At 49.0% G+C, this 23,293-nt stretch overlaps 3 protein-coding genes across 3 annotated transcripts; 2 read left to right on the top strand and 1 right to left on the bottom strand.

Annotated features, from left to right (window-relative positions):
- The first annotated feature begins 3,168 nt into the window (after window positions 1–3,168).
- On the top strand, window positions 3,169–4,066 carry LOC137804577 (uncharacterized). Its single transcript, XM_068603884.1, has one exon. It carries the CDS (start codon window positions 3,296–3,298, stop codon window positions 3,794–3,796), a length of 501 nt encoding a protein of 166 aa, XP_068459985.1. The 5' UTR covers window positions 3,169–3,295; the 3' UTR covers window positions 3,797–4,066.
- Window positions 4,067–5,021: 955 nt separating this feature from the next.
- On the bottom strand, window positions 5,022–22,747 carry spg11 (SPG11 vesicle trafficking associated, spatacsin). Its single transcript, XM_068603844.1, has 41 exons — window positions 22,011–22,747; window positions 20,391–20,640; window positions 19,864–20,099; window positions 19,170–19,466; window positions 18,427–18,637; window positions 18,194–18,331; window positions 17,262–17,641; window positions 16,997–17,142; window positions 16,809–16,911; window positions 16,386–16,541; window positions 16,076–16,272; window positions 15,771–15,947; window positions 15,261–15,332; window positions 14,977–15,104; window positions 14,396–14,595; window positions 14,103–14,298; window positions 13,706–13,909; window positions 13,480–13,586; window positions 13,017–13,162; window positions 12,744–12,908; window positions 12,587–12,653; window positions 12,270–12,432; window positions 12,000–12,193; window positions 11,552–11,651; window positions 11,310–11,469; window positions 10,940–11,212; window positions 10,260–10,460; window positions 10,055–10,162; window positions 9,809–9,971; window positions 9,484–9,698; window positions 8,385–9,123; window positions 7,836–7,981; window positions 7,546–7,744; window positions 7,293–7,427; window positions 6,994–7,127; window positions 6,721–6,840; window positions 6,196–6,364; window positions 6,021–6,097; window positions 5,678–5,833; window positions 5,447–5,598; window positions 5,022–5,359 (listed from the first exon to the last, which is right to left on the bottom strand). Exons 2-41 carry the CDS (start codon window positions 20,603–20,605, stop codon window positions 5,182–5,184), a joined length of 7,323 nt encoding a protein of 2,440 aa, XP_068459945.1. The 5' UTR covers window positions 20,606–20,640; window positions 22,011–22,747; the 3' UTR covers window positions 5,022–5,181.
- On the top strand, window positions 21,999–22,865 carry LOC137804570 (cold-inducible RNA-binding protein B-like). The gene has a single exon (XM_068603872.1). The coding sequence runs from the start codon at window positions 22,138–22,140 to the stop codon at window positions 22,666–22,668; it is 531 nt and encodes a 176-aa protein (XP_068459973.1). The 5' UTR covers window positions 21,999–22,137; the 3' UTR covers window positions 22,669–22,865.
- Window positions 22,866–23,293: the final 428 nt, after the last annotated feature.

The raw sequence follows: 23,293 nt of genomic DNA, 5'->3' as shown, positions 1-23,293 counted from the left end.
GAATTTTACGCTAAATATGTGTTACTGTGAAGCAACTTAAAGACTCGTCTGTGTGTTTTAAAGAGTGGCTTCAAGATGAACTGGTTAATCTACTCGAACGCGAGGCCCCTGTGTCGTAGAAGGCCTCTCGCAGGACCCACGTGACGTCGACGAACCCGGAAGTAAACATCTCGGTCGCTTCTCCGTCACGTTCTTTGTTGCTGCTGTTCTTCTTTAAAGACTTTACGCGGATAAGTTCGATGTAAACAGTCACTACCCGCTCGTGAGGCTGCGGCTGAGACGTCACTGAAGATGTTTTTTTTTATACCTTTTATTGATTTCCACAAAGCCTGTGACCCAGTTCAGCCCCTTCATGTGTAAATAGTCTTACAGATTATATAACGTGAAGGTTACATAATGAGCTCTGATGTCAAGCAGTTTAACAAAGGTGGAGAAGATCTGACCCTCTATAATTTAAACTCTACCTCTTGAACAGAGACTCATCTTTTAGGTTTTGGGGAAACGTCGCAATGTATTAGCGACTTAGCAATATTATAAAGCATTATTTAATGAGCATGTTATATTTGGATTCTAGCTATGACAGATATGTTAAGGAGAGGGTGTATTCATACATGTATTTATTACATTTGGCAATGACAGATATGTTAAGGAGAGGGTGTATTCATACATGTATTTATTACATTTGGCAAATTCTATATTCATAAGTAAGGTTAGAAGCTAAAGATCTATTTTTGTGGGGGGTTTTTTACAAATAGTTGAAATGTATATACAAACTAAACGGCATAAGTAACAGAAAGGCCACGAGGACAGTAATGAATGTGTTGCTTCTGAAATATGTTTGTAATTTACAATCACTGTCTGTCTTAGTGTCCTTTATTTTTATTGCATGCTGTTTTTCTGCCTTTTTGTTGTTCTGGGGTCTGTTACTGACTGCATTTAAATGTATTTTTACTTTTTTCTTATTGACAATTCAAGACACTGTACATGAAGACACTAGTAAGGACACTTGGTGAGGACACTAGTCAGGACAAGAGGAAACAACAACGTTGGAGGTAGACGTGACGATGCCTGTTCAAAACAACAAATAAATCCTTTATAAAACACTCCAGTTGTCATATATGTGTATTATATCTCATTTATCTGATGTCAGCGGTGGAACTGAGATAGATATGTATATATATATATCTATATATATATAGATATAGATATAGATAGATATAGATATAGATAGGTATGTGTGTGTGTGTGTGTATATATACATATATATATACACATATATATATATATTTATGTATATATATTTGTATTTATGTATATATATTTGTATTTATGTGTGTGTATATATATATTTATATATATATTTGTATTTATGTGTGTGTATATATATATCTCCACAACTGACATCAAAGATTACAGACATTAATCTCATCATAAGATACTTTATTTATCCCGCAAGTGGACATTGTTTTTTTGCCAAAGAAGCATTTACACATTATCGTAAGGTTGTGTTGTGTGTGAGCCAACGCAAGAAAAAACACAGAAAATAAAGTATACAGACACTTGCAGCATAGAATCACAGGAAGACTGTCCACATACTTTTTATGTTACTGCCATTTTTCAAGGCCTCCTTTCGCACAAACATATTTTTTAGAGAACAAAGCTTCTAAATGAATTAAATACGTTCTCACACTAACACTGTGTCGTATTCCTTCATGGGTTATATGCAAATTATAATCTGACCATAACAATATCCAGACAATAGTTTATGACATTATTTACATGAGGATCGTTTGTTCTCGTGAATGGCCAAATGACGCATCACTTTACACGTGGCCACCGCAAGGGATCGATCTCTGTAGTTTCATTACAGGCGAAGACGAGCACAGATTACACTCAAATTACTCACGTTACATTAGATCTGTTTTAAAGCCTGTTTCCTCCACAAAACATCCACAATATCATCATTATGAGAGAATAAAGTCGAAATTGTGAGATAAAAAGTCATAATTGTGAGAGAGTAAGTGTGCTTCAGTGACGCTGGCTTCTCTTCTCATGTCTCACCATGCAAACGATATGCAGGCTGCTGTTGACATTTTAGCTCAATAATTAGTAGCATTGCTATTCCTGTAGCATAGACTTCACATAGGCCTACTAGCGATAATGCAGTATGTTAAAAAGTAACACATAATTATTACTTTTTATCTCATAATTTGAACTTTATCTCATAATTTCATAATTCTAACTTTCATCAATATGTACCCTCTGTACAGGAGGACTTGTGGGCTCTTTCATGAACGTTTTGGTTTTGTAAAGATGTAAAAAAAAATTTGAAAAATGATCTCTCTTTTTTGACAACAATACTGAACAATACTGGAATTGTCACGCATCTTACTAAGCGGCCTGACAGCCACTAACAAAATGTTAGCAATGCTCTGGAGTCCACCTCAGACTCTCATAAAATCCAAGTGGTTAGATAACTTTATTGTGTGTGCATACATACATACATACATATCTATACAGTATATACATACATATCAATATATATATATATATATATATATATATATATATATATATATATATATATATATATACATACATATCTATATCTATATATCTATACATACATATATCTATATAGATATATATCTCTCTCTCTCTATATATATATCTCTATATACATCTCTCTATATCTATATCTATATATATATATATTTATATATCTATATATATCTATATATATATATTTATATATAGATATCTATATCTATATATATATTTATATATAGATATCTATATCTATCTCTATATATATATATATATATTTATATATAGATATCTATATCTATATATATATATAGATATCTATATCTATATATATATATAGATATCTATATCTATATATATATATAGATATCTATATCTATATATATATATAGATATCTATATCTATCTATCTATCTATATCTATATCTATATCTATCTATATATCTATATCTATATCTATATATATATATATATATATATATATAGATAGATATAGATATAGATATACCAACCTATAGAGAGACATATCTATAGATATATAGAGAGATGGATAGACAGATAGGTCTATCTATGTGTCTGTCCACGTTCCACTTCTGAGTCACAGTTCGATCGTTCCTCGATTGCTCTCCCCTGAAAATAGCGGACACGAGGAGCGGTCTTACGTCGCAACTAGGGTCCCGGATCTCTTTGTCAACCCACCGCGCGCTCAGATTCGTTTGGACTCTCGTGAGTTAAGCCACGCATCACCATGTCGGAAGATGGGAAACTGTACGTCGGAGGCTTGAGCTTCACCACCGACCAGGAGGGCCTGGCCACGGCCTTCGGGAAATATGGCCCCATCTCCGACTGCGTCGTGATCCTTGACAGAGAAACGGGATCGTCTCGCGGCTTCGGCTTCGTTACATTCGAGAACCTGGACGACGCCAAAGAGGCGGAGAAAGGCATGAACGGGACGGACCTGGACCGCCGCACCATCCGCGTGAACCCGGCGACTAAGGGAGGCGGCGGACGTGGAGGCGGCGGCGGCGGAGGCTACGGTGGCGGCGGCGGAGGCTACGGCGGCGGCCAACGGAGCTACGGCGGCGGTGGCGGCGGCTACGGCGGCGGCGGCGGCGGCTATGGCGGCCAACGGAGCAGCGGTGGCTATGGCGGCGGCGGTGGCTATGGCGGAGGCGGCGGGGGCTACGGCGGCGGTGGATACCGCGGCGGCCGAAACTCCGGTCAAGACTCTGACAGGAACCAGTACTAGGCTACCTGACGCGGCCGCAGCGGTTACTCTAGCCAACCTAATGGGCCAACCTAACGGAACAGCAACGAGTAAACACCGCCCCGGCGCGACGTCCTCACGTGGCCCGGCAGCGTCGCTCAAACACGCGCTCCCCTCTAACAAAGATGGCTGCGATGCTGAGCTTCGTTTTTTTTTTTCATTCCGTTTTTGTAGCTCGAGCATGTTAAGAAAAAGAAATGTACCCATAAGTTTTTTATGTTCATTCCTCAAATAAACAATGTTACCATTCCAGTTAAGGACTCTTTGATTTGTTTACAATTTATTCCTGAAAGGTGATTTTGTTAACTGCGTTATGCAGGAGCGAACTGTGATTCTTTTTTGGGTTGGAGTTGAACAGGTAAATCTAATTGTGCGCGAGGCATCTGTGGGTACGTCCCAAGTCTTAATTTTAAGTTTCTTCGATGTTCCTTTAACCGGAAGTGCGCCACCATTTTGACGGCCTTCTCTAAGCTCTGCTCGGAGGAGGAGCCACGAGCGCGGGCTTCCAGGACACGCCCCCTCATTGTTCACCCGTCATGTGATTGGACGCTGCAGTTTATCTCTGGACTTTCAGCCCAGAGTGAAGACGAGCACAGATTACAAAGTACATCAGTTGTTTTGTCTCAATTAGAACTTCAAACCCTACAGATGTAAATAATTAAACAAGACAAACTCATTCTGCTGGAAACCAGTCCTATAGAACACAGTATAACTACTGTGTGCAAATACCAGAGTATAAATATCTGTATCGACATACATATTTATAATACATAGACAGCAATATAAAAATCACACAACTCCATTCAATAATTCCTCTATTGTGCATAAAGTCCTCCCTTTACTCCACTCTCACCAAACTCCATTCAATAAATAACATTTTTTTTAAACTTTGGCTCCAGTAGCTAACTCCGTCACGTCATTAAATTCAGATTATATTGCAGCATGAATCATCTGTTCTGCTGGGATTTCCTCTCACCTTAGACTTCTGATGCCTTCTCCATCTTTGTAGTCCTCCAGCTATCAGGAGAGCATTTTTTATGTCGTATTGCTGTCTTGTAAGTATAAAAGCTGCTGTAGCGAGAAACAAAGTAACTATCTTATGAGATGAATGTACGCAGTCTTTGATATAAATATGAGCGTTTAAAAAGTACCTCATGTGATGTATAGATGAAACCTCTGGCCATTAATAAAATAAAACAAGTTCAGGTTATTCTTGAGAAAAAAAAAACCTTTATTCACATATTTAGAAAATGTACTTTTTGTATAAATATGTACTGTAGTTATTAGTTCTGTTGACATGGTCCAGAGGTCTTCAGGCAGCTGCTGGTCTTCAGGTAGCCTGGAGGTCTTCAGATACCTGCTAGTCTTCAGCGGGCCAGCCGGTCGCTCAGGTATCCGGAGGTCTTGGCGTCCTGCAGCAGCGTCTTGGTGACGTCGTACAGGTTCTGCTGGTAGGCCAGCCGGTAGCGGCTGTACACGTCCTCGCAGTGCGTCAGCAGGCGCTTCACGTTGGCAGTGACGCTGCTTGGAGGGCCGGCGTCCAGCCTGAACAACAACAACAACAACAACAGGCCGTGAGAGCTGTGCCCTGGTGATCGGGCCTTGGGCCAGCTGCCGGAGAGAGAGACTCACTTGTGGAAGACGTCCTCCAGCAGGCTGGAGGTCAGCGGGCGGTGCCGCTTCAGCTCCTCCAAGTACACAAAGTCTCCGTCCAGGATGACCTTCTGGTACAGGACTTGGGCCCAGTCCGGACTGTAGCCGTAGGCCTCCGCCACCACGAACACCTGAGGGGACGCAGCATGTAACTACTGCTGATACATGCTACACCCATGGGGCTTAACTGAAGGGAGAGGCTTCCCTCACCTGGAAGCAGCGCGGCAGCGCCGTCACGGCCTCCTGCAGCTGTGCCGCTTTCAGCTGGATGACACGCAGCTCAGAGCCAGAGTTCAGGAAGTGTAGCTGCAGAGCGACGAGCTTAGCCAAGCGCACACAACGGCTCGCCTGACGCACACATGAGTCCTGCACACACACATAAATGTAGAATATATATATACACACACACATATACAAAATATATATATAAAGAAATAAACATATTTATATATATAAACTGTGTCGTTTAGGGTTAACAGGTTAACCCTTAAACCTCTACGCTACATACTACACAAAGGGTTTACAGGTTAAAGGTCGCGAGGCGTTCAGGTACCTTGGAGAAGCTCTCTGCAGCGTCTCTCAGCAGACCCAACACTTTGACCAGCGAGCTCTTCAGTTCCGGAGTGACGACTGAGAGAGACACGAGACCCACACATCCATATATGTATGCACTGTGTATACACACACACATACTTATATACTGTACATATACATATATATGTACTCACCCCAGGCCTGAGACTCGATGATCTTCAGCTGCGTCCTCGCTGCCATCTCGTGGTTCTCTCCGATCTCTCTCCTCATGCTGAAGCACAGCGCCACCATGTTGTGCTTCTCACTGTCTGCAGGGAGGCAGCGCTTTATGTAGTCCAGCAAGGCCGTCTTCAGGGAGGAGCTCTGGGTGGGGGGGGATAAGGCGTTACTGACCCTGATTGGGTCTGTCCCCCCTTACAGTGTTTGGTTAACTATCAAGGTGTAAATAAAGTTTTATCCGCCAGTATCCAGTAGCTTATGTGATCAGGACATCATAGATGTTTCTCCCTGATTTCTGGTCATGTGACTTTGAAACCAATCAATCAAAGTTTAGACTAACAGGAGCAGAGCTAGTAACATTAGCAGCACCGCTAACAGAGAACCAACAGAACTTCAGTTTCATGGCGCATGATTCATGGTGCGTTCAGGCTCTGCTCAGTGAACAGGAGTACTGACTGAAAGTAGATAACGGATATGTGTGTGTGTGTCTCTGAGTCTACCTGTCCTCTGTCGATGTCCATCTTCTTCCTCAGCAGCATCTCAAAGCGATGGTTCTGATGCAGCAGGTCGAAGACGTAGGTCATCTCATTGTACCGGCCGATGCCCGTCAGCAGGCGCACCTGCACACACACACACACACACACACACACACACACACACACACACACACACACACACACACACACACACACACACACACACACACAAGCACATAAATATTTCTACCTACATTTAGATATCCTTTTGCAGGTGTGTTTGTGGGCGGGGCTTACCAACAGGCTGTAGTGCTCTCCCGGGGCCAAGTAGGCGTGGCTTAGGTGGCGGGCGGCCTGCAGCACTCTGACGATGCCCTCCATGTTGCAGGTGAGGCTGAAGCAGTCGTGAGCCACGACCAGCAGCTCCACAACTACGGGAGGAAACGCGATGACGTCACCTCGTGATGTCACCTGCTACTTGATGACGTCACTTCATAACGTCAGTCATACTGCAGCTCAGGTCTTGTGTGTGTGTGTCTGTGTCTCTGTATGTGTCTGTGTGTGTGTGTGTATATGTGTGCATGTGTGTGTCTTACTGCAGTTCAGGTCTCTCAGTGGAACATTGTTTAGGTTCTCCAGCAGTTTCTCTCCCACCAGGTTCGGATCGTCACACAGTTTGATGAGCTGGACGAGAGAGTCATGACCTTCTGACGGCCGAAACACCTGCCTCTCTGCTAGGACACACACAGACACACACACACACACACACACACACACACACACACACACATTATTGTCTGATGTCGAATGCATTCATACATGACTCAATAACAAGATGAATGACCCCACCGGGCTGCAGCTCGTGGGCCAGCAGCGCCTGCACCACAGCAGAGGCCAGCAGCTGGGCCACGGCCGGAGCCTCCAGGCCCTGAGCCTTCACCAAGGCCCGAGCCTTCCTGAAGCGCTCCGGCTGCTCCGACAGCAGCAGCTGCTGCAGCACCGAGAGCGGCTCCTCCTGGCTCATCTGGCTGAAGGAGCACTGCAGCTCCTGTTCAGGAGGGGGAAGAGGAGTTTAACTGGTTGGACTGGTCTGTAAACAGGACACAGCTCTACGGGCACTAGTGGGGGGAGACCGGTACCTTGGACAGCTGGTACAGGCTCAGGACTCGCTTGCAGTAGTTCTTGCCGTGACGACACTGATCCACTAGTTTCTGGAGCTGGACGGCCACTTCGTCTTCAGGGAAGGGGAGCATCACGAAGGACGACAGGCTGCTCATCGAGGCGGCTACAGGTCAGGAGGTCAGAGACAAGGTCATTAAGGAGGTCAGAGACATTAAAAAGGTGAAAATAGAAGGTCGTTTAGGAGGTCTATGAGGTCCTTAGGGGGTCTGGGTGGTCCTACAGGAGGTCTAGGTGGTCATACAGGAGGTCTAAGTGGTGCTACAGGAGGTATAGGTGGTCCTACAGGAGGTCTAGGTGGTCCTGCAGGAGGTCTAGGTGGTCCTACAGAAGGTCTAAGTAGTCCTTAGGGGGTCTAGGTGGTCCTACAGGAGGTCTAAGTGGTCCTACAGGAGGTCCTGTAGGGGGTCTAAAAGGTTCTACAAGACCTCCTGTAGGACCTCCTTTCTAGGTGGTTCTACAAGAGGTCTAGGAGGTCCTGGAGGATACAGAAGGACAGGGAGGCTTACAGCTGGTAAGGTTCTCCTTTGGCAGAACGTCTGCCACCTCCTCTTGCGGTTCTGGGTTCAGGTCTCCAGAGGCCAGACCCCTACAGCGCAGCACCCCCCACACGTCCCGGTGGTACAAGGAGAAGTACCGGCAGACCCGGCTGGCCTCGTGGACGCTGCCTTCGTCCAACAGCTGACCGACGAGCGCGTCCAGAGCGCTCCTCTCCTCCGGGCCAAGCGACTCCTCGCGGTCCTCGCCGGGCCCCGGGAGCCCCTCCAGCCGGAGGCAGCTCTCTGTGTTCAAGCTCGGTATGCTGGCGAAGGAAAACTCCTTCATGAGTGCCTCGTACGTGCTCGTCTCCGTCGTTCCGGCGGGCGGCGGCAGCTCGAAGACGCTCTCCTTCTCCACGGCGGCGGCAAGGACGTGGCGGCGCACCCGGCTGGCCCACAGCCGCTCCTCCAGGCGCTGCAGGCGGGCCGGCGGGCCCTGCGGGGCCAGCCAATGGGCGGCCAGGCAGAGCAGCAGGCAGCGCTCCTGCACCGCCAGCAGCTCTGTCGCCGGAGACTCCGGCAAGCCACCGCCGGTCACCGGTGCCGCGGCCGTCGTCGCCTCGGCCTGCGACAGGAAGAACCCGGAGGCCGATTCCGGGTCGGCGCTTTCGGCCTTCAGCCGCTCTTGGCATCTCCTCCAGAGGCCGACTCGGGTCTCCAACCGCCGCCACTGCTGCCTGGACCTCTGGGAGGTGACTTCCTGCAGGAGCTGAAAGGATGAGAGGCCACTGGAACGTCAGCGCTCCGACCGATGCAGAACTTTTTCTAACTACAGGGTTCGTGCACATTCTGACCGATCACTTTACCATCACTTTTCGCTAACTTTCCATTACTTTTGAATTGTGAAAATCCACTGGTCTAAATGTGTATGAACCCTGCGTTTGAAGACTTCAAACCAAATTTCCATGACATTTAACCAAATTTCAATAACTTTTAACCAAACCTCCATGACATTTAACTAAATTAATAGTAGATGCATATATTTGAGGGACAATAACAGATAAATTATTTTGGCTGCTTCATCACATGTGATGTGTTTAAGGACCGTCGGAAAGATGTAAAATCTGACCTGGCTGAGCAACAGGCGCTGGACGGGCAGGCCGGCTAGCAGGGCGACCTGCCGGGCCCGATTGTAGTGGCCTCGGGCCTGCAGGGCGTCCACCGCGGCCTGGAACTCCTCCTGCTGGACGGAGGGAGAACTGCACTCCAGCAGCCTTGGGGACAGGACGACCTCTGACCCCTGAAGCAGCTGACTAAGCTGACTGAGCTTCCTGAAGTCTGGACCTGCACAAACACAAATTATATATACACAGACATTATATACACACACACACACACACACACACACCTAACAGCGTGAACCGTTTAGCGGTGCGTTCGGGCTCCACTCTTACCGTTAGACTTGAGCAGCTTGTCGACGTCGGCCAGCAGCTGCAGCAGCCGGTGGAGGTCGTACTGGGAGGAGCAGCGCTGCAGCATGATGAGCAGCAGCAAGGAGGCCTGGCTCTCCACCCACTGCAGGGGAAGCCCAGCAGGGGGCGCCGGGGTGCTCCTCAGCTGATCAGAGAGAGAATGCAGCTTTAAACACATGAAGCATAGACTTCTTTACAACCAGAGGAGTCGCCCCCTGAGTGACTCACGGTGATGAGCGTCCTCTGGAAGTCCAGCAGCTTGGCTTTGGCCTCAGAGAAGTTCCTGTAGTCGCAACACAACTCAAACATCCTGAGCACCAGAACCAGAGGACAGTCCTGAGGGACACAAGGAGAATTATTTTGTTTCAATCGAGTCGAGCGAAGTCACTCGCCGCGCGGCCTCGTGATCTCACAACATTTTATTTTTTTTTACCCGCTGGAAGAGCTGGAAGCCTCGTAGGAGGGGCCTGACGAGGCCCCGCCCCAGCAGCGTCCTCCAGATGATTGACAGGTCGTGCAGAGTCCACTCGTGGTGCTGGGGGGCGTCGGCCAGGTGGGCGACGGCTTCTCCCGACGCCACGGCATTGACGGAGGTCAACAACCACACGCAGAGAGGCGGCAGAAGCTCCGCCCCCTGGGACGACATTTATGATGGTTAATAAAAGAGGGGGGGGCGTTTTTTATTGCCTTTGATATTAGTTATTGATCATTAGTGATCCATATTATACTGAATATAATATATACTGAATATTATATAAGTGAAAAAAACATTTAAAAAAACTAAACTAAATGCTGTACCCTCCTAGTGATTTATTCTTCATGAAAAACACACAATTTAAATGATAAGCAAATTACAGACAGTATTTTTATCCATCTTTAGTGTTACTGAAGTGTAATGATGAGCTTTAGGAAGTTAAACACCATAATTCATCTTTAATATCTATTTATTCTAATCACCAACACAACATTTTACTAGATTACACCTGAATGCATCACGTGAATGTTATGTACCTTCAGCCAGTACTCATGTTCACTGAGCAGAGCCTGAACGCATCCTGAGAATGTCATCACTTCCCTAGATTCGTGTTCACTGATCTGTGTGTATTCTGTTACCTGTTGACAGGCGGCCATGACGGCCAGCGTTGAGCTGCGTTGCAGCAGCGCCTCCTGCAGCAGGTACCTGCAGGGCGACGCCTCCTCCTGGCTCTGCAGGAGGACCTGGAACAGCTCCACGGGGCGCTCCGGGCTCCCGGCGGCGTTCGGGGACGCGGCCCGCTCCCCGGAGCCGCGGGGCCGCGTCCTCTGGCCGCTCACCTGCAGCTCCTGGAACGCCAGGCTCAGGTGGGCGCGCAGGGTGGGGCCGAACCGAGCCGCCAGCGAGCGCACCTGCATGGAGATCCAAATATGGTCAGAGGAAGCAGCTCGACACCGACGATAGAAGCTCCGTGTGACGGTCACACGTGTTACAGGTGTGTATTGTCACCTGCTGGGGCGGGAAACTGTGCAGCTGGACGAACAACAGGAAGTGGATGAACTGTCCGTCGGCGGTGCAATGGGCGGGATAAACCGAGCTGAGCTTCAGATGGTGGAGCTGACAGAACTGAACGGGCAACGCCCACTCCTGAGCCGCCTCGTAGGACGACCTGCGCACACACGCACAGTATACATGTGTAACCTTCTATGTGCGACAGCCACAACAATCACCTCGATGACTCGTGGTTTTACCTGCTGATGCCCTTCTGCTCCAGGCTGTCCGTCACTGCAGCTTCCAGGTAGCCAATCAGCTCTTCTGCTGCACCGGGCTCCGCCTCCGCCAGCTTTACACCTTTAGACAGTGAAAAGACACAAATCAGTGTGTGTACCTAGAGCATGGGTGTCAAACATACAACCCGCGGGCCGGAGGTCCAGTACGGCCTGCCAGGGTCTCCAGTCCAACAGAAGAATCCAAATTAGCAGAGCTTGGATTCAAACCTCTGATCTTCCGCTTGTAAGACGGACATGCAAACCATTGTTCCACAGTCGAGATTGATGTGACCGCTGATATTATTGTGTTGGAAGCCGTTAAAAATGGATCCCGTCATAAAAGTGGCGTCACAAAGCGAGGGAATCTGCAGAGGAGAGCCCAGGCAGATAAACAGTGGGCTGATGTGTAGCTGCTGTGTTCTGTGTGTACCCAGAGTGTGTAGCTGCTGCGCGTCGTCCTGGCTCCAGTGCTGCATGACGGCGTTCATGGCTCTGAGGTCGACCCTCAGCTTCAGGCTGCAGACTCCCAGCAGCTCACAGAAGCAGACGGCCGCCGACGTCACAGACGGGACGTTCAGACTCTGGAGGGCCAAACTGTACGTCTGCTGCCCGACCTGCTGCAGCCTAAAACACACACACATACTAGTAACGTGCACTTGCGTGCAGTTGTGTGCAGTCGTGTGTACTTGTGTGTACTCACAGCAGCCGGACGTCGCTGCAGCCGCTCAGCTGCTGCACGAGGAAGGTGGCGAAGGCAAAGGCCGGTCGGCCGTGACGGAGGTAGTACAGGAAGTCCAGGTTCTCCACCAGAGCGAACCTGCCGACCAGGTGAGGGCTGGAGAAATGAGGCAGCTCTGACGTTTCTGTGGAGGAAAAGACAACCATTTATAATATGACAAAGTAACCAAGGAAAGCTCGGCTTCATGTGCTACAAAGGCTACGATGAAACGATGAAAACAGCAGACAACTTCACACATGATGTCACCGCATGATGTCACACATGATGTCCGAGCCTACCGGTGGAGTTGAGGGTGTTGGCTGCCTGCCAGCCGAACAGCCTGGTGGGGTCCAGCGGGTGGAGCGACTGCAAAAACAAACACAACGTAGCGTAACAACAGAGGCACCGGGGGGAGGAGGGAGAGGGGGTTTCTGAGTCGCAGGTGTGCGAGCGTACCTGCAGCAGGTGGTACACGGAGACGTCCGAGGACGGGCCGGTTCCTCGGGGCCCGGAGGGGAACAGGGCGGCCCTCAGCTTTGGGTGGGGGGCCAGCGCCAGCTTCAGGAGCTGCGGGTCCACCGTCCTCTCCGACCTGCCCGACCTTTCACCCTGAACCACCACCTGCACACAGGAAGCTCACTGGAGGACCGGACGTATGGAGCACATCGTATTCATGTTTACGTCTGCATCTCCAGCGGCTGAGAGGTCAGAGGTCGCAGGGGAGTTTACCTGGTTGATCCCTCCAGGGGCGAACATGATGGCCGCCAGGGCCAAGAGACTGTGTCCCTCCAGCAGCAGACTGCTGAGAGACGCCTGGCTGCCCGGCAACAGCACCTGAGCGCTGGTTAAACTGGCCTGGAAGACCAGACCCGGATCTGGAATCAGAGACACAGAGACAAGGTCACACTGTGGAACCCAACACCAGAACCGCTTCACCTCAGGAAGGGTTCTTCTTCTTCTATGGTGCACTAAGGAGGTCAAACAGCCACAGAACTGATGTATTGTTGGAGCAACGAGGCTCTGTTTGTGTTTTTCACAAAAACCAGAACCAGGACTAGAACCAGAAACGGGAGCAGAACTAGAACCAAGACCAGGACTAGAACCAAGACCAGAACCAGCACCAGGACTAGAACCAAGACCAGAACCAGCACCAGGACTAGCACCAGGACAGCGGTCTAGCAGCAGTCGGTACCTGATAGATCTCTGGTGATCTCCTGGATCCTCACCAGCATCTCAAACCAGGGCTTGCTCTCAGAGAGGCTCTGATTGGTCAAGAGGGGACAGTTCCTGGGCGTCAACCTGCGGAGGCGGAGACAGATTATCATCAACGAATAAGAGGAGGAATGTTATTGATCCATGAGCACTGGCTGAAGGTGGATGATGACGTTCTCGTGGTGCGTTCAGGCTCTCCTCTCTACCTGTGGTGCTCCAGGTAGGAGTACAGCAGGTACTGCAGGCCTCGGTCCACGCAGAAGGAGATGAAGAGGCCGTGGAGGTCCCGGCCCAGCGGGGGTCGGTACTGCGGCGCTTGGGGGGCCGAGGCCATGACCCCCCCCGCCTGAGCCAGCCTCCACAGCAGCCGCTCCAGGTCCTCCAGCTCCTCCGCCACCAACAGGCCTCTCCTGGATAGAAACAGACAGCAGCGTCATCCAGCAGCTACGGAGACCCGGAGAGGTCAAAGGGGATTAGGTGTGTTCAACCTGTTAAAGCAGCAACTGGACGCACACAGAATCACTGGTTTTACTGGAAATAACTGTTAAGAAAGAGGAGAAGAAGAAGAAGAAGAAGAAGAAGAAGAAGAAGAAATAGTAGTACTTGGCCAGCAGGTCCAGGATCTGCTCCCTCATGTATATGCTGCAAGCGGTGTTGTGGTCGACCAGCTCCGGGGTCAGCTCGGGCCAGTGGGACCCCTCGGACCCGCCTGGGCTCTGGACCCAGTCCAGCACCCGGCGCTGGTCGTGCAGAGCGGTCAGGTAGCGCCACAGCACGGCGGCGGAGCAGGAAGTCACATCTGATGACGCAACCACACAGAGAACTCCTTCAGAACGGGGTTCTGGACTGATGGGGGCGTTCAGGAGACCTTGAGAGCTTTGGGGGCGGGGTCTAACCTGTGTGATGCAGTCGGGACAGGAGCACGGCGGTCTGGCAGCTCGGGTCCCAGTTCCTCACCCAGTCCAGTCTGAGATTCCTCCAGAGCCCTGCCTCCTCCTCCTCTTCCTCTTTCCCAGCCCTCTTCGGACCCAGCAGCTCTTCCAGAACCTGCTGGCCTCCACCCAGACCTTCATGGACCATCTGGACCGGGACCGGCCTGTCAACGGGGAGCGGGACAGAAGGAGCGTTTTCATAAGGAGGTGCAAAGGAGACCACGATGAGGAGCTCAAACATTTGTATATCTAAAGATACAGTACCACTATGATTTGCATATTTAAAAATACAGTATCACTATGATTTGCATATTTAAAAATACAGTAACACTATGATTTGCATATTTAAAAATACAGTAACACTTCAGAAAATTTTATGTTGCCATTTATTCAGAATTAAACGAACACTCAACGTCTTTCTTTTTATTATCATGTTGATATCAATCAAGATTGGAAGAAGAAGAAGAAGAAGAAGAAGAAGAAGAAGAAGAAGAAGAAGAAGAAGATCTGACAGGAAGAGGCGGCAGCAGGCTTCCTGTCTCTACCTGAGAGGGGGCGTGTCTGCGGGCAGGCGGGTTGCCGGCAGCGAGCTCAACCGCTCCATCTGCCGGATGAATGCCACGCTCTGTAGCTCCTCCTCCGGGAACTGACTCCGCCCACACAGCTCCTTCACCTGTCCAACCGACCAATCAGAGGCATGAAGGGCTCGTTAAGACTCAGAGGCTGCCGCCAATCATCAGGAAAAATGCAATAAAAAGACAGACACACACACACAAGATATGCGCACACAAAAGACACACAGTAAGACACACAGGGAGCCTGAACTCACCACAAACTCCCGCAGGTCCTTGTCGTCTGTGTGGAGGCAGATGCTGTGAAGCTGTTTCCTCACGCAGAACCCCTGAAAGCACCACGGCTCACATCATGTTCAGCCGCGAGAAACGTGACTCTGTTTAGGTTTCACGCTTTTAAAACCACTGCTAATGCTAGCATGCTAATGTTAGGCTAATATTCATTTTAAAACATTTTACTTTTAAACGTATTAATGAATTTTTTTTTAAAGCATTGACATTTTTTTGACAAAAACAACTGGCCTTTAATCAATGAGCTAGCGAGGTGCTAGTAGGTGTAAGCTAAGCCTTTATGCTAATGTAGGCTAACCCAGCCCTCATCCTAGCTTTGAACACAGACATGACATCGCTCAGCGTTTTTCTTAAAATGTAGAACTGTTTCTTTAAAACACACAAACGCCATGTGACGAGCAACAGTAGCATGTGTGCAGTTAGCATTTTTATCTAGCGTGAAGAGAGTAAACTCTGATTGGTCGAGGAGTCCTCACCATGTTGATGAGCAGCGTGTTGGCGGTCTGCAGGTCTCGGTCCTGCAAGCAGCAGAACACCTGACGAAGACCCTCCATCCTCAGAGCCGACAGACGCTGCTCAGGCAGGCTCCGCCTCCTCAGGACGGCCTGAGCTCTGGGGATCTGATTGGTCAGGACGGATTGACGGACCACTTCCTGCAGCACACAGTTGGAGACATGAGGAGAGTGCATTCTCTCTCTTGACCACTAGGGGGCGACTCCTCTGGTTGTATAGAAGTTTAACTACATGCTGAACATGTTTTGTGTAAATATCTAAAAGTCACCTCCGTCGGCAGCTGCTCCCACTCGTCTCTCTGAGCTTCCTTCTCCACTTCCTCCTCCTTTTCCTCATCCTGAGCGCGCTCAGTAGAGTCGTGGGCGGCGCCCCCTGCTGGCCAGGGGAACCTCTTCATGTAGCTCCTCAGCTCGGTAACGTAGCGGTCCAGAGCGTCCACGCAGCCACGAACACCCTCGTCTTGGACTGCAGACAGCAGAGAATAACCAAGCTTAGTGTGTGTGTGTATGTATATATATATATATGTGTGTGTGTGTGTGTGTGTGTGTGTGTGTGTGTGTGTGTGTGTGTGCGCTCACGTTGGTTGTTGGACAGGACCGAGCGGATCTGTGTGTTGACAAAGCTCATGGTGATGTTGAGCAGCTGCTCAGAGAACTGACGGCTCTGAGCTTCACTGTTTGAATCTCTGACGGCTGAACAGAGAAGATCCAACGCAGGAGAGAGCTGCTGGAGACCTACACACACACATAAACACACATACATAGATAGACAGACAGACAAGACAGACAGACACACACACACACACACAGCTTTATAAACAGGCTTTGAGACGCAGACCTGAAGGTGGAAGCTAAGCTGTGATGTCAGGAGTTTCACACGAAGATGTCTGCCATTATATCTGACCTTGTTGAGTTTGTCGTGTGACACACAGAGTTGTGCATTCCTCCGTTGCATGAGGACACGAGCGTGTGTGCAGTGTGTAGTTCTTGGTGTGTACGTACGGTCGTTCAGGCTGCTCGGCGGCTCGGCCTCAGGGACCAGCAGCTTCTCTTTGCTCTTCAGGTAGAAGTCCACCGTGTCCAGCTGACGGTTCTTCAGGCCCGCCTGCAGAGAAAAAAACCCATGGCTGTAAAACCAGAGGCGTAGCAGACAGACGGGTCTCCCCGAGGGGTCAGAGGTCGTCCTCTACCTGCAGGGCGTGGACGGGGATGGAGCAGCGCCCCCAGCTGTTCAGGTGGCAGACTGCGTCCACCGTCGCCGCGCTGCCGAACAACATCAACCTGCTGAGCAGATCCTGCTGGGACACCGAGAACAGGACCTGGAAGACTCCAGACTCTGGTGAGGGAGGAAGGGAGGGAGCGACAGAGCATGTTGACTACAAATGAGCATGTGGGACATGTTGGACTACAAATGTATTCCACATCCTCCCCAGCAGAGCTGCAGCGTGGCCTCACCCTTCAGCAGAAGTCGGTGCTGCCTCTCTCCGCAACGCTGGAGTGGAGCCGCCTCGTCATCGGCCCGGTGGTGGCTCACGAGCCCGGACTCAAAGTCCCACAATGCCACGGTTGTCTCCCTGTTGCCAGGGGAGGCGAAGGTCAGCTGGGCGGAGAACTCGGACACGGTGAGCAGAGACGGAGCAGAGCGCTCGGGGGCGAGGAAGGCCGCGGTCGCCCCGCCACAAGGCACTCGGCTGTGGGCCGAGGACGAGGCCCTGTGGGACCCCGAGGGCTGGAGGGAAGAGGACCAGGAGCAGAAGGAGGAGGAAGAGGAGGAGGACGAAGACACAGACTTCTGGGCTCGGCTGTACATGGAGGCCAGACGAGCTTCCCAGGAGCTACAGAGGAGTTTAAGTTAGAGGTCAGAGGTCAACTAGCGGTGAACAAGCAGCAGCGCTAGCTGGCTACAGTGGAGAGCTAGCAGGGACACTCACCGAAGGTAGTAACGGCTTGTAACCCGACTTTTATGGTAATGATAATAATAATGCAAAGAAAAGCATTAAATACTCAATTTGTTGTTACTTTATTAGATAGATTTTTTTGCTACTACTGTATGTATTTTCGCCTAATATTTAAATGTTATGAGTGCGAACGGCATCATGTGTCAGCAAATTAATGAATTAATTAATATTATATCCTAAAATAAAGTATGTAAAAGAAAAATAAAGGTCTGAAAGCAGTGAAAGTTAAGCCTTCTTTGCTATTAATCACTTCTTTCATTTTGTGTGATCGACAAGTTGAGTAGCAACATAAAATTATAATGTATGTTAGGATTCTGATTCATATTAACTGCCTTCATGTTAAAAAGCTCCATTTTGAAGCCCAGAGATCATGAGAGAGTCCTTAAAGTTTGGAATTTATAAGTCTTTAGAGAGTCTTTATCAATGTACCGGTCGGCGCTGAAGGGCGAGCCAAGAGAGGCGAGGCTGCAGACAGAGCTCGCCAGGCCGTCCTGATCTGAGGAGGTCTGGGGCTGGACAGGGGGTCCAGCAGGAGGTCTGGACACCGGCAGGCGGTCTGGGTGCAAACTGGGGAGACAGACAGTTTGTGTCCTTTCTCTTCCATTCAAATGAATAACAAAAAGTCAAACACGCTTGCGGCTCGTTTTTTCCCGCTGCTGCACCTGAAGTAGCGGTCCAGGTCCACGGCGACGGCGGAGTGAGACTGAGTGACAGCGACCGCCGTGCTGAGGTCAGAGGACACCTGCAGGAGGCAGAAGGAGGAGGGGGAGGTGGAAGAGGAGGAGACGAGGTCATCTTCAGTCTGGAGAGACGTCAGGTAAGCCGGGAGGTCGATGCTGGCCAGCAGACTGCCATCAGTGACCTGGTACACAGCTGGAGGGTAAGTTAAAGATACAGGTTCCTCTGTGGTTCTCCAGTCAGTCAGTTAGTTAGTTAGATAGCTAGTAAGTCAGGTTAGTTAGTCTTGTTAGTCAGTTACATCAGTATCAGTTTAAGTGAGTGCTGTGTTTAGAGTCTTTTCACCTTGATGTCAGACAGGAAGTGAACTGTATCTAGGAGCTTTTCATCGACACCAAACTCCATTCATAAAATCAGTGATTTAACCTCTCAGAGCAAAGGAGTTACTGGCCTCCTGCTGCCTCCAGTTACTGAGAGATTTTGGTGAATCAGAATGAACCTTTTAAACATCGTCCCACAATAAGACTAACTAACTAACTAACAGCAGTATAGCAGCAGAGACGATGTTCTCAGAGGTTAAATCCCTGTTTTTATGAAAGCAGTCTGGTGACCAACTAACACCTTTTAGCTTCAGGTTCGCCTTGTTTGGTTTAGTTTCACTCTTTAATTCAGACTAGTTCTGTTATGAAGTCACGTTGCGCGAGCAGCGGCACCAGCAGCAGGATACTGATGAGTCCGGTGGAGCTGAGGACAAACAGGAAGTCTCTGCAGACGCAGCTGTGGACAGCAGCGCGTCTGCCATCGTCGGTCAGCCGGATGTTGCAGCAGGACACCGTCTGCGGCTCCTCCTCAGTCGTCGTCTGCGGCTCCTCCTCTCTCGTCTGTAGCTGCTCCTCCTCCTCTATCTGCGGCTCCTCCCCCATCTGCCTCCACTGCAGCTGCAGCAGCCAATCACGGTTCAGCAGCACACAGCCGCGGCCGGCAGCAAACGACAACACGTGCACCGACTGCAGTTCACACACATCTGAAAGGAAAGGCCTTGTTATTATAGGACAGTGCACAACAATTATTATTATTGTACTACAAATTAGCGTGTTGGACTAAAAATGTACAACAACCGTTGGACTACAAATGAGCATGTTGGACTACAAATTAGCGAGTTGGACTACAAATTAGCAAGTTGGACTACAAATTAGCGAGTTGGACTACAAATTAGCGAGTTGGACTACAACTGTCGGACTACAAATTAGCATGTTGAACATGTTGGACTATAAATTATTAAATTAAAAAATACTGGAGTCTAAATATCTGTATAAATCAAACGGTTAATTTTATACGGAATATATAATAAGACGTGTAGGAAGAAGATATCTTCATAAAATATCTCAAAGTTGGGAAAGTTCAATTTGTGAAGCACTCACCGGGGTCCTGCTCTCTGACGGTCTGCAGCAGGCGACTGGCAGGACACCCAGAGACCCGAAGGATGGCGATGGAGGACGATGGCTCCGCCCCCGCCTGCAGTAGGGAGGGGCTACTGCTGGCTCCGCCCCCTGGCTCCTTCCTCACCTGCAGCAGCGTCAGATCCCCCTCAGCCGCCACCGCAAGCAGGGAGGAGCTACTGCTGGCTCCACCCCTTGGCTCCTCCTCCCAGGAGAAGCTGGAGGAGAAACATTGAGTACTTCTTATTGTACTATACATAGAGTACTTATTGTACTACACATGGAGTACTTCTTATTGAACTACACATGAAGTACTTCTTATTGTACTACACCTCAGATGTACACAGTACTTTTTGGTACTACACCTCAAAAGGTAGATAGTGCTACATGGAGATACTACTTGGAGGTACTACACCTCGGAGGTACACAGTACTTCTTGATGCTACACCTCAGAGGTACACAGTACTACATGAAGGTACTACATGGAGGTACTACATGAAGGCACTCACTCAGCGTAGCAGCCGTCCACCACTGCCGGGGCCGCCCCTCTGTCCGCCGGGTCGCAGAGCTCCAGGCGGCCCCGGGCCACCAGACATGCAAGCAGCGAGCCCCCAGCAGCTAGCGCGGCTCTCCGGATGTCCGCCACCCCGCCACATTGCCGGTTCTCTGGGATCACGCACACCTCTATGGCGCTGCTCTGCGGCCGCGGAGCCGCCTCCCGCATCTGCTGCGTTCAGGGGCCTCACCGCGGAGACGTGTCTGGGAAAAAAGACAATTACGTTAAACGTGTCACGAGGACATAGACGGTAACGGAGACAAGTTTGGACGTTTCTTCCTCTAACGCAAAACAAAGCAGCTGACACCGAGTGATCACGTGTTCTGTCAGCTGACCGGGTCTGACCAATAGAAAGACGAGACAAAAGTCCAGTTAATCGAATGACGACGTTGGTTTCAAGTAAACGATTATTTAGACAAACAGCATTTTATAATCATTTTTATTTTTGTATATCCTTTAAAAAAAAAGTAAAACATGTAATAATACAATATATTTAAATAATAATAATTAAGTCATAAAATAAAAAAATATTTATAAAATAAAAAAGAATGAAATGTATTCATGTATTTATACAAAATGCCTGTTCTCTATTTGTGTGACCAGTGAATTTAAACTTATACATTTTGTAAAAGCAAAGTGATAACCTACCTAAAGAGTACACAAACTTTTGGTTAGTTGGGAAATTTATTGGTGTTAACTTTTTTTTTTTTTAAACTGCACAGTTTTGGCTAAAATCTATGAGGTAATGTTTGTATCGTTTGGTGCATGTGACATTTCCAAATAGTTGTGTCTGCCTGTCTATATTTGAACATGTGTCTGTCTATCTATCCATCCGTCCACGCTCCATCACAGTCAGATGAGCGATTTTGTTGGCCGGCCAGAAGTGTTCGTTGTCGGCTGCAAACAGATTCAAATGTAAGGGTAATTGAAGATTTTATGGGTCAACGGCAAGGGTTACGGCAACTAGGTGGGAGGTTGGAACGGGAGAGAGGAAACAGTGCTGACGAGGCTACGAATGGGACGTACTGCACTTAATAAGACACTGAAAATGATAGAGAAACACCAGACAGGGATGTGTGAAGGATGTGGAGAAGAGTAGTCAGTGGAGCATGTGGTGGTGAATTGTAAGGCGCACGAGACTCAGAGAGAGTTGATGAGAAAAAAACTGAAGGAATTGGGGGTGCATGAGTGTACATTGAAGGTAATATTGAGCATGGGTGGGAGAGGCACAGTACTGCCAGCATTCTTACAAAAGACAAGGGTTTTTCACAGGATATAATTGAAATTTAGTGATGAGGGTTAATTATTTATTTTTCTTTTTTTAAGTTATATATATATATATATATATATATATATATATATATATATATATATATATATATATATATATATATATATGTATTAAACAATATATTTATGTTTTGTTGTTTTTTTGGGGGGGGGGGGGTGTTTTCTGGTGTAAAGAGAGCCTACAGTCTGATAACCCGGAGCAGAAGATGGCGGTAATGCACCAAATGTATGGTTGCCAACCGCCGTTAAACTTGAAGAAGAAGAAGAAGAAGTAGACGCTCACAGTCAGGTCGGTCCTCGATTGCTTTCCCCTGAAAAACCTAGAATCCGTTACAACGAGGCACCCGGATCTCTTCACTACCGCGCGCACAGATTCGCTTGGACTCTCGTCAGTGAAGTCACGCTGCACCATGTCGGACGAGGGCAAACTGTTCATCGGGGGCTTGAGCTTCAACACCGAAGATGACGATTTGAGAACGGCCTTCGAAAAATACGGAGTCATCGAAAAATGTGACGTGATCATGGACAGAGAAACCGGCAGGTCTCGCGGCTTCGGCTTCGTGAAATTCGAGAACCCGGAGGACGCTAAAGACGCGATGGACGGCATGGACGGGAAGGACCTGGGAGGCCGCCAGATCCGCGTGGACGAAGCGGGAAAGGGCAAAAGCGGCAGCCGGGGGAGCTACGGCGGCAGCCGAGGAAGGGGCAGCTACGGCGGCGGCGGCGATCGGGGCTACAGCCGGGGCGGCGACCGGAGCTACGGCGGCGGCGGCCGCGGGGGCTACGGAGGTGACGACCGGGGCTACGGCGGCGGCGGCCGGAGCTACGGCGGCGGCCAGAGCTACGGCGGCGGTCAGAGCTACGGCGGCGGTCAGAGCTACGGCGGTGGCGGCGGCGGCCGAAGCTACGGCGGTGGCGGCCGGAGCTACGACAACGAGTAAACACCGCCCCAGCGCGACGTCCTCACGTGGCTCAGCTGCGTCTCCTCAAACAAACGCACTCCTCTAACAAAGATGGCCGCGTGATCGCTGAGCTTCGTTTTTTATTCTGTTTTTGTAGCTCGAGCATCTTAAGAAAAAGAAATGTACCCATGAGTTTTTTATGTTCATTCCTCAAATAAACAATGTTACCAATTCCAGTTACTCTCTTTGATTTGTTTATATTTTATTTCTGAAAGGTGGTTTTGTTAAGTAAACGTTATGGAGGAGCATCAACGGCTCCCGCGTGGTCCGGACCGCCGTGTTCTATATTTAATTAATATATTTATATATCAGATGGACTACGTAGCAATTTAAAGGCTCGTGTGTGTTTAAAGAGTGGATTCAAGATGAACTGGCAAATCTACTCGAGCGCGAGGCCTCTGTGTCGTAGAAGGCCTCTCGCAGGACCCACGTGACGTCGACGAACCCGGAAGTAAACATCTCAGTCGCTTCTCCGTCACGTTCTTTGTTGCTGTTGTTCTTCTTTAAAGACTTTACGCGGATCAGTTCGATGTAAACGTCACTACCCGCTAGTGAGGCTGCGGCTGGGACGTCACTGAGGATGTTTTCATACCTTTTATTGATT

Source organism: Clinocottus analis, unplaced genomic scaffold, assembly GCF_023055335.1.
Source record: "Clinocottus analis isolate CAN_PGR_092001 unplaced genomic scaffold, fCliAna1.0.p SCAF_6, whole genome shotgun sequence".
In the NCBI taxonomy this organism is placed as follows: Eukaryota; Metazoa; Chordata; class Actinopteri; order Perciformes; family Cottidae; genus Clinocottus; species Clinocottus analis.
This window is presented reverse-complemented; position numbering and strand designations above follow the sequence as displayed.

Bases quoted from the DNA above. Each gene is read 5' to 3' on its own strand.
- spg11 (XM_068603844.1), bottom strand. From the start codon at position 20,605: ATGCGGGAGGCGGCTCCGCGGCCGCAGAGCAGCGCCATAGAGGTGTGC. The intron at 11,652-11,999 runs GTACACACAGAA...CACTGTCTAAAG, and splicing joins GCAGCAGCTACACACTCTGG to GTGTAAAGCTGGCGGAGGCG. The intron at 9,972-10,054 runs GTGAGTCACTCA...CTCTCTGATCAG, and splicing joins TCCAGAGGACGCTCATCACC to CTGAGGAGCACCCCGGCGCC.
- LOC137804570 (XM_068603872.1), top strand. From the start codon at position 22,138: ATGTCGGACGAGGGCAAACTGTTCATCGGGGGCTTGAGCTTCAACACC.
- LOC137804577 (XM_068603884.1), top strand. From the start codon at position 3,296: ATGTCGGAAGATGGGAAACTGTACGTCGGAGGCTTGAGCTTCACCACC.